At 55.0% G+C, this 8,875-nt stretch overlaps 4 protein-coding genes across 4 annotated transcripts; 2 read left to right on the forward strand and 2 right to left on the reverse strand.

Annotated features, from left to right (window-relative positions):
* Positions 1-322: 322 nt before the first annotated feature.
* On the reverse strand, positions 323-1,042 carry CHGG_08767 (uncharacterized protein; the record flags this gene model as incomplete). Its single annotated transcript, XM_001226693.1, has 2 exons — positions 323-793; positions 929-1,042. 2 exons carry the CDS (start codon positions 1,040-1,042, stop codon positions 323-325), a joined length of 585 nt encoding a protein of 194 aa, XP_001226694.1.
* A 2,335-nt stretch (positions 1,043-3,377) lies between these two features.
* On the forward strand, positions 3,378-3,967 carry CHGG_08768 (uncharacterized protein; the record flags this gene model as incomplete). Its single annotated transcript, XM_001226694.1, has 3 exons — positions 3,378-3,590; positions 3,645-3,713; positions 3,788-3,967. 3 exons carry the CDS (start codon positions 3,378-3,380, stop codon positions 3,965-3,967), a joined length of 462 nt encoding a protein of 153 aa, XP_001226695.1.
* Positions 3,968-4,468: 501 nt separating this feature from the next.
* Positions 4,469-5,902, reverse strand: CHGG_08769 (uncharacterized protein; the record flags this gene model as incomplete). Its single annotated transcript, XM_001226695.1, has 3 exons — positions 4,469-5,167; positions 5,357-5,460; positions 5,629-5,902. 3 exons carry the CDS (start codon positions 5,900-5,902, stop codon positions 4,469-4,471), a joined length of 1,077 nt encoding a protein of 358 aa, XP_001226696.1.
* Positions 5,903-8,308: 2,406 nt separating this feature from the next.
* Positions 8,309-8,792, forward strand: CHGG_08770 (uncharacterized protein; the record flags this gene model as incomplete). Its single annotated transcript, XM_001226696.1, has 2 exons — positions 8,309-8,450; positions 8,518-8,792. 2 exons carry the CDS (start codon positions 8,309-8,311, stop codon positions 8,790-8,792), a joined length of 417 nt encoding a protein of 138 aa, XP_001226697.1.
* Positions 8,793-8,875: the final 83 nt, after the last annotated feature.

Raw genomic sequence — 8,875 nt, forward strand, 5'->3', positions numbered from 1 at the left:
CTGGCTGCCTTCAATAGATAAGTGTCTTTGAACTTGGTGGTGTATTAAGTAGAAAACAACAGGTCGTTCCTGGTAGTTTTAACTACCCACTTCCAGCCGTCCTGATTAAATGCTTTAACTCTACAGTCACGACGGCAGCGTGAAAGGCGATCCGATGCCACTGCATTTCATGACGTCAAATCTGTTATCTACCGCTAAATCGAGTAACTACTAGGTACTAAAAAACTATGGCCAGTTCATTAAATATCATCAACGGCAGGATGTTGGCCACGGAGACATCCAGCCCAGCTGCCATCACTCAAAATCCCCAGTCTCTAAGCTCTCAATCGGGTATCTCAGCATCGCCCCCCCCCTCAACTCCACCCTCGCCCCTCTTCATAAACTGCGGCGACGACCCCAGCGATGCCGCAGCAGCCAGGTCCCGCTCAGGCGACATCTGCGGCAAATACGACTTGAGAAAGCAGTTCGCGTTATGGATGGGCAGGCTCGTCGTCAGGTTCGCGCTGAAAAACACGCCGAGGCAGGTGTTGTTGCGGGCGAACTTGTTGAACATGGCGCAGGCCCGGATGCAATCCCCAAACGTGTAGGCCGTCATGCCTGCGAGGTCGACACCCGGGCCGATGTAGTCCATCATGCAGTTCACGTCGAAGCCCCAGGAGGCGGTGCCCAGCGTCACGACCTGGCGGTTCATGGAGATCCTCCCGCAGTCGAAGTCGATTACGCCCCTTGTGGGCACTCGGATGATGGTGTCGGCTGCTGTGTTTTGGTCCTCGGCCGCTGGCGTGGAAGTGGGCTCTGCGCTTGTGGCTGTTGGCATCATTGTGATGGTTGTCGGCATCATGAGAATCATCGGGTTGGGGTTGGAGGCTCTGCCTCCGTTAGCCTGTTTCAATAACACTGTTGGGATTATTGCTGGGCGTGTGCTTACCTTCGCGCATTCGCGGCGGCTATCCCTCCCCCGACGCCCCCGCCGATGGTTGCGAGTAAAATAACGATGATCAAAGACAGACACAAGATAACCCTCTTGCGGCGGTACCCCCATATTGTGAACTTCGGCCGAGCGGGAGCCGCGTCCTTTTCATCTTCGGTTTTCGATATGTAGAATTCATACATGCTCCCGCCCGCAGTCCCGGACGAACCAGACCTCTCAACTGGCGAGTGGACCGGAGGCGGTATCTGCAACTTGGGTTGGCGGCGGAGCATGTACGATAACGACCGTTCTGGCCCTGACACGACCTCCGGAGCGTCCATTGGGCGAGACCGTGGAGCGGGTAGCAGGAGGCGACGATGTCCGCCAACCTCCCGCGTGTGGAGTGTTCAGCAGTCGATATCGTGCCAGCCAGGGCTACGGTTGTACGATGAGATCATAGATTCGTATGACGGTCATGATGGTATGGTGGGATGGATGTGTGTGGGAAAGAAACAGGAGAGGGACAGGTTTCCGACCATGGTGTGGACCTTGGACGGCCTACAGGTCTGGGAGATGTGAGACGGCGAGTCCGAGGTGCGGGAACACGGTAGAGTCATGCCGTGAATTTGACACTCGGAGCTCGCCAGGAGCTTGGGATTTGATGCATTGGCTGGGGTAAGGAATCCTCCTCAGGACACAAAAAGTTGCGATAGGCTGGGTTGCGCGCATTCCGTTGGTAACGATGCGGCTGGGGTGCAGCATGAGAGTCGCAGATCTGTCTCGTTTGATCGAAGCCGACCCGAGATCGTGGTTGGCCTCGGCTATGGATGGATGGAATTTATTTCGCCCGGAGGCACTGGGCCTATAGGGCCTTAGCACGCTAGCTACATCCGGATCAGATCGTTTTGCGTTTAACTCGTACAAGCCCCCTACTTCTTCCCTCTTTCTCGCTGCACCATTTACCTCTTGCCTTGTGGCCTCGGCTATCGTGTGCATGGTACCCCTGAAAACACTCAGGGGTTTTTACACCCCTGTCGGCCTCCCAGCGAACCAGCCTTGCAGTTTCGATGCAACAACAACATGGGTGATTGGACTGGACGCATCGTACGAAGGACATACGGAGCCGGCAACCAGAAGAGAAAGAACCACGACATGATTTGCATGGGTGATTGCTTTCCTCTATAAGACAGCGGGGAGTGAATACCACTTAGGTTTTGAACCAACGGATTGGTCCCCTCTCAGATTAGTGTTGGGACAACCGTCGTTGCGTTCTCGAGGGTCGCGTCGTGGGCACCGCTGCCACCTGGCAGATATCTGTCGAAGGTTGTCGTGAAGCCAGTAGACCTCGGAATCGTGAGTGTCGACGGGGGATTAGTCGGCGCGTGGGCAAGCATGAGGGCGTGTCCGACCTTCCATAATAACATACTCTCTTTCAGATCCTACTCCATTTGTGTATCAACTCGGATGGTAAACTGTCCCCAAGTGTGAGCTAAGAATGATCATCGTTGAGATGAAGGAAGAATCGGGATGGACTGAGCAGAAGTAAGAAGGAAGAAGAAGAAAAAGACAAAGTAAAAAGCCAAAGCTCACTGGCCAGTTACCCTTCGGGAGCTCCTCCCGTCGAAGGGGAATCGACCCATAGCCGAAGGCAGCCCAAGTGTCAGTCCGTGCTCGTTCTGTCCACGAACTGGGAGAGGGGAGGGGAGGAGAGGGTCTGTGCGAGTTAGGGGGGGAAGGGGCCCCTTTATAAGATCGAGTTGGAGAAGTCACTTTCGCCTTCGGGCAACAGCGTTGATTTTCGATACCAGTCCAGCGTTGCGCTTTCTTTCCGCGCTTTCTTTCCGCAGGTTCCTGTTCAACAACGCAATTTTGTTTTCTTTTTTCTTTTTCTTTTTTTGTGCTACATCCACGGTGAACCTAGAAACACAGTTTCCCTTGCTTGACTTCCAGGTTACAATAAATAACCCTTCTCTGCTTTGCCGCTACTTTTGTGCCCACTAGTTTTCTGTCAATACAGACAGACAGTGGAAGGAGGTGAAGGACGCCGTAGAACTGTGGCGCAAAGTCCATTCGTCTTGACACTATTGAGCTTGGACGAGGGCTGAGGCCGAGGACCATACATGTAGCCCGTTGGCCAATACCCCCCCCCCCCAATTTACTGAGGAAATTCCCTCCCTCATTGTGATAAATAGACCGGCTCTTTCACCCCAAGTCGCAACACCAGCGAGGTCAACTCAGTTCTGAGGTAACGTGACGTTTCCATCCTAATTCAATGCACAGAACAAGCGCGGTTAATAATGAATAATACACAAAATCCCACTTGCTGGCCTTCCCTTTCCCAACCCCAAAAACATTGCACTTTTCCTTGCCAGGTGGCTGTAACGCGTCAGCTTAACCTTGTCAACAGATCCTTTCCCCCTTTTCTACAGCATCGCCCTTTCCATTCGTACTTTCTTTCTTTACAAAAATGGGTAGGAGGCTCCAAGACTTCTTCTTCGGAGTCGTCTACGTCTCGGTCATCCTCTACACTGAACACATTGTCAAGGGCATACTGTCTAGCGATCAAATTTGGCCTTTTGGCGGTGGCTCTTTTGATGATGACTCTACTCCGAGAAAGGCCAACAGACACCTCCTCTTCATTTCTTTCAAGCTACCTGTTTCACCAACCATGATCAACGTAGTGAGTAGCCCCGACCCAGCGCAGTTGATTCTTGACTGAGCTGGGAAACAACAGATTCGCAGGCGCACCATTGCCTTCAGGGAGATCTGTCTTAAACCTGACGGGAAGCCGTATATCCTCTCAGTAAGCGATGGTATCGACAGCAAACCGGAGGGTAGCGACGTGAGTCGTGCCCACAACCCTCTTTGCGCTCCTAGGGAAGAATAGCTCATGGCTTCGTCATCGAGTTTACGAACCCCTCCGACTGTTGGTACTTCCTGCATATGGACCAGGCCTACAAGAACTTCGTCGAATCCATTGATCCCACCGTTGACGATTTCCTCACCGTGGCATTCTCGCCTGGTTTGGGCCCGGGCTGGCTTAGGCTTCAGTACTAGGTCTTGGTGGGCTTCCAAGACCTGGGTGGCCCTCGCTTGCGTCTAGGGGGGCGCAAACGGGCGGGTGTCGCCTTGTTAGGGAGCTTCCTGGCACGGCATGTCTGGGGAATGTGGCACAAGGCGAGGCGGTATAGGAGGTTGGCACCCCGAAGCTCTGCGTGTCGGTTTTAGCTGCAGACCATCTCCAACTCTTCGTTTTCAATTCCTTTTCCCCGACCGCTGCGTGATTGTCGCTGCATTAAAAGGCGTGGCAGCTCCCAGCCCTGACATAACCCCCCCATTATTTAGATATTGTCGCCCACGAAAGTCCGTGGCCGGCTTGTCTAGAAATCGCAAAAGTACCACGACGCCCCGTCCACCCTTTTATCACTGCCTTTCCTCTCCCGCCTCCTTCCCTTCCAGGGCAACATACCTCGCCAGCCAACTAATCTTGCGCACCTTGCGCCCCTCACAACTTTTGCATCCCTTGCGCGCCATCTCGAGCGCCACCATGCCCGGCATTCATGCCATTCTTCTGCCCGGGCCATGGTCGCAAGCCCGGTCCAGCTGAGCCGCTTCCCACCATTTTTGGTCTGGGACGCTGCGTGGTAGTTGCTCATGGCCGCAATCTCGCGCTTCTCGGCGCAGTCTCTGTCGATGGTCATGACACTGTCGAGAACGCTGCGCACCATGGTGGGGCTGTCCGGGGCCATTTGGTTTGGGAAGAGAGCCATAAGGTAGTCCTCCATGGCTATAGCCAGAGCAGGTTGGCATGACTTTGGGCCTAGCCGTCTGCATGGTAGGGGTTGTGTCGTTCATGACGAAGACGCCGCCGCAGAACCGGGATTTCATGTTTCGTCCGACGCTTTGCAGCACTCCCATCTGAGCAAAGGGATCTTTTGTCATGGCAAAGTGCTCGATATGAATACCGCGGCGTTCGTTCGTGTGGTCTCCGGCGTGGTGTACCGATTCCGGCTCCATGCTCTTATCTCCGAGCGGCATCATGAACTCGCTGGCGGCAGCACCGAAAGTGTAGATCTCCAGCTTGCGCAGCTTCTCCGAGGGCAAATCGGCACACAACTGGGTCACGGCCTGGGAAACAATAACGGCGCTGTCGTTGTGGCAGAGAACGACGCAGCGGTTCATCGAGTCGTCGAGCAAGGCGCTCCGCATCTGGGAGTACAAGGTCCTCCGGACCTGGCTGGGCATCGAGAAACACCGCTGAAGTATCATGGCCAGCATATCAAACGGCATCCCGTAAGTCGGCACACAGACGCAGACCACCGGCCTGTTAAACAGGCGCGACAGTGCCGGAAGCGTCCGCTCATGACAGCGCCGAGAACTACACCCCACGTTAGCCAATGCTCACCACAACCACCCACACAACATCAAACCCAAACCAGTACATACCTCATCCCCATCCCCCCCAAGAACAGCCACTTTCTCATCCTCCACCACCTCCTGCCCCATCATCCACCCATTCCCCACCCCCCACCACCAGGCACCACCACCCTCTCCATCAACCGCAGCATCACACCTCAGCACCCTCTCCCCCTGGCTAATACCACCATTCAACCCCCAACCCACCACCACCCCCACCACGCCGACACACCCCGCCACCCACCCCGCAAACAGCACCCGAGACAACTAAGACCACAACGGCACCGCCGCCAGCAGCACACCGACTTCGAAACAGGCGAGGAGGAAGTACAGCGCTGTTTCAGCCGTGTCCGCCCACGACGCTGGAACGACTGGGTGGGGGTGGAGACGATGGGGCAGCAAGCGGTGGAGGAGGAGGGCGCGGCAGAGGGTGGGGAGGATGGGCAGGGTTTGGGTGAGCTCGTGGTGCAGGGTGGTGAGCAGGGGGTGTTGGGCGTGGGGGGTCGTGCCGCTTGCGCCGTCGAGGAGGGGGGGGATGTAGGTTAGGGGGGTTGGGGTTGGGGTGGGGGTGGGCATGGTGGAGGGGTTGGTGGTATGGTGGTTGTTGTGATGGTTGTTGTGGTGGTGGTTGCTGTGGTTGTTTTGGGGGGTTCGTGGAAGGCGAGGCATCATGACAGGTGGTGGTGATATCGGTGTTTGCAAAGGGTTGGCGATGGGGGGTGGTAATGGAAGTTTAACGTGATGGAGAATCTGATAGTCATGTCCAGACGCATTATATCGTCAACAGAACGCGTAGTGGTGATTCGGAGTTCTTTCGGATGCCTCATTCCAGTGTTCTAGGATCGCGTTTTGAACATTGTTCGGTCTGAATATTTTCTTCCCTCCCCTCGAGAGACATGCCAACTTATTCCACGTAGCAAATTGAAATACTAACTACGGGTAACTAGACGACCCAAGAAGAAGACTGTCCAGTTCTATAATCACCGGGATGCAAGGGAGGCCGCTCTCGATTTCTCTCTGGCAGATGACCCGAGAGGCAAGTCAGCTTTCGGGCATTCCAGTGAAGCAAAACAGCTTGAAGCTCATAAACAAGCATTCCTAGAATGTTCGGTGCAATTGCATCAGCGTGGACTGGCTGTCTGTTTGTTTACGTTGCCACATTCCATCAGATATCAGGCCCAGCCTGTCGACGCGACCACGGCGTCCAGGCCGAAAAAACCGCACTGCCAACTATAGAACACTTGCAACGGTGATGACGCTCTCGTCAGCCCATTTCTGACGAAAATACCTTCTTGTCAGGGTTCCTCGGGAGAGGCTCCGGAACTCCAGAGACAACGTGTCACCAGAAGCAAGACCTTGGAACCGAGGTCTCAAAAAATCAGGGAATTAGGGACACTAAGAAAGAAAGGTTGCATCTACTGTACCACATCGCCTACGCCGGAGGTCTTTCTCCTTGACCGCGCGTAGCAGCCGGCCGGCGAGACTCCATTCAACACTATGGGGATGGAACCACGATATTCCCCCGAACATGCTGTTCCTTGATTGCGCTGCCAGCTGAGCAGAACCCAGCCAGTGTGATCAACCACTCCGTAGACCTAGACCCATTCAGAGTTAATTTAATGAAATAGTTCACGCCCATTGATGCATCCTCCCCGCACCCACAATCTCCAAACCGTTTCTGGATATATCCGGTCCAGCCAACCACGGCGCCTAGGATTAGACTAGGGGGCTATATCAGAACGCTCATTAACTCGCCCCTCGGGTGCGAGCCGGGAAACACACAAGCGCCCTTTTCTATGATCGACCGATCCCGCTTGTTGATCCAACCTCAAAGCGACTGCATCTTCAGATCGTGCCTGTCGTTCGCACGCTAGACCCGGGATTCGCTTACTCTAATGCAGACCGATGATGGCCAGTGCCTGTTGATCGTCCAAGGCCTGAGTCCACTCTTAGGAATAACGCGCAGTCTTGGTTAAGTTGCCTGTAGTCTGTTCTGTTCTTTGGCTCTCAATCGATTCTCAGGCCCATGAGAACAACAAAACGCCGGGAATATGCTGGTACAGTGGAGGGAGACACCCAGAGGAACCGTGTGTTTGTTGTCTGTCTTGACATCATCACGTTACATCCCACGAGATTGCCATTGCCCGCATCACCGTGCGAAGCAGGCACATTTACCGGCCCTTGACCGACCTCGGCGCCATCAAGATCGAGACAAAAGGGGGTAGCCAATGGGGTAATCACCTTCCCCTTTTCACTTGTCCTCGGGTCTGTTCCCAGCCGTTGAGTCCTGCAATGGAACAGCAAACTAATTCTCCAACCGTTTAGCGCACCTGGAGGCCGGTAGTCTGCTGCAATGGCACCTGAACGCGCGTAGAGTGCCTGGGAGCCGCGAAACCTGTTTGTCACCATTCACCCAGGGCCTGTGGCCAATGAATCACAACCCGTGGACCATCAACTTCTCAGCAGATGCCTGGGGCTGCCGTGCTCGCGACTCATCTGTGATTCGTCCAAGATCGACATTGATTTTACCCATTCCTGTCTGGCGTATTATTTGAGGTAGTCCGTGGGTATTATTCCTCGGTCTATGCGAGCAAGTCTAACTCCCGCGCAGCCCAGCGGAGTCTTGTCCGCGTCTGCTAAAATCACAGCTGAGCCAGGATAATGTTGAGTGCAACCAGAGTCAAGGACCTTGCCACCGGCAAATGCTCCGTTGAGTCCTTGGAAAAACAGGAAATCATCGCAGAGATTCCTGGCTAGCAAACCAGCAGTACCGGGTGCTGGAAGACTGGAGCTCGACCAAGGAAGCGGGCACAGAGACGATCAAGCTGATCTCCCGAAAAACATAAATAGAAGAGCCACGACCTCTTCTGTCTCTCTTCTCCCAGCAGCAGCAGCAGCAGCAGCAACAGCTCTCAGAGCCAGCACAGCAACCTCATCCCCTTAAACCAACACCCAGCACTCAGACCTCAGACCTCATCCAAAATGAAGACCTCCTTCCTCGCCCTCCTCACCTTCGCGGCCTCGGTCCTCGCCACCCCCCTCCTCGCCTCACGCCAGCTCGAATCCCAAGCCGACGCGCTCGACCAGCTCACCGAGCTCGTCAAGGTCCACACAGCCAACATCAGTGCGCCCCCCTCCCACCCTTTCACCTCCCAGTCCCCTCCCCTAACCACACCACACGCGCCGCACAGACACAACCACCGCCGCCGTGCAAGACAACCCCACCCTCGCCCAACAAAACGAGGCCTGCCGCCGCCCTTCGCCCCCGGACTTTGACGCCATCAACGGCCGCCCTGACCTCGGCCACCGGCCACTCTGGCCAAGAGTGTCTGGGACAACAACAACCACTGGGGGGGGGGACGATGCTTGTGGACAGGACAGTCTGATTGCCAAGGTTCAGACATTGGTGTGGGAGGTGGCGGGTACGCTGAAGTTTGTGATTGTGAAGTTGGGGCTTGGTGAGTAGATCCGTTTTACTTTATTATGATGCTGGTGTGGTGGGGTGTTGGGGGGGGGTGATGGATCTAGGCTAATGATGGATAGCTAGTG

Source organism: Chaetomium globosum, genomic scaffold, assembly GCF_000143365.1.
Source record: "Chaetomium globosum CBS 148.51 scaffold_6 genomic scaffold, whole genome shotgun sequence".
NCBI lineage: Eukaryota > Fungi > Ascomycota > Sordariomycetes > Sordariales > Chaetomiaceae > Chaetomium > Chaetomium globosum.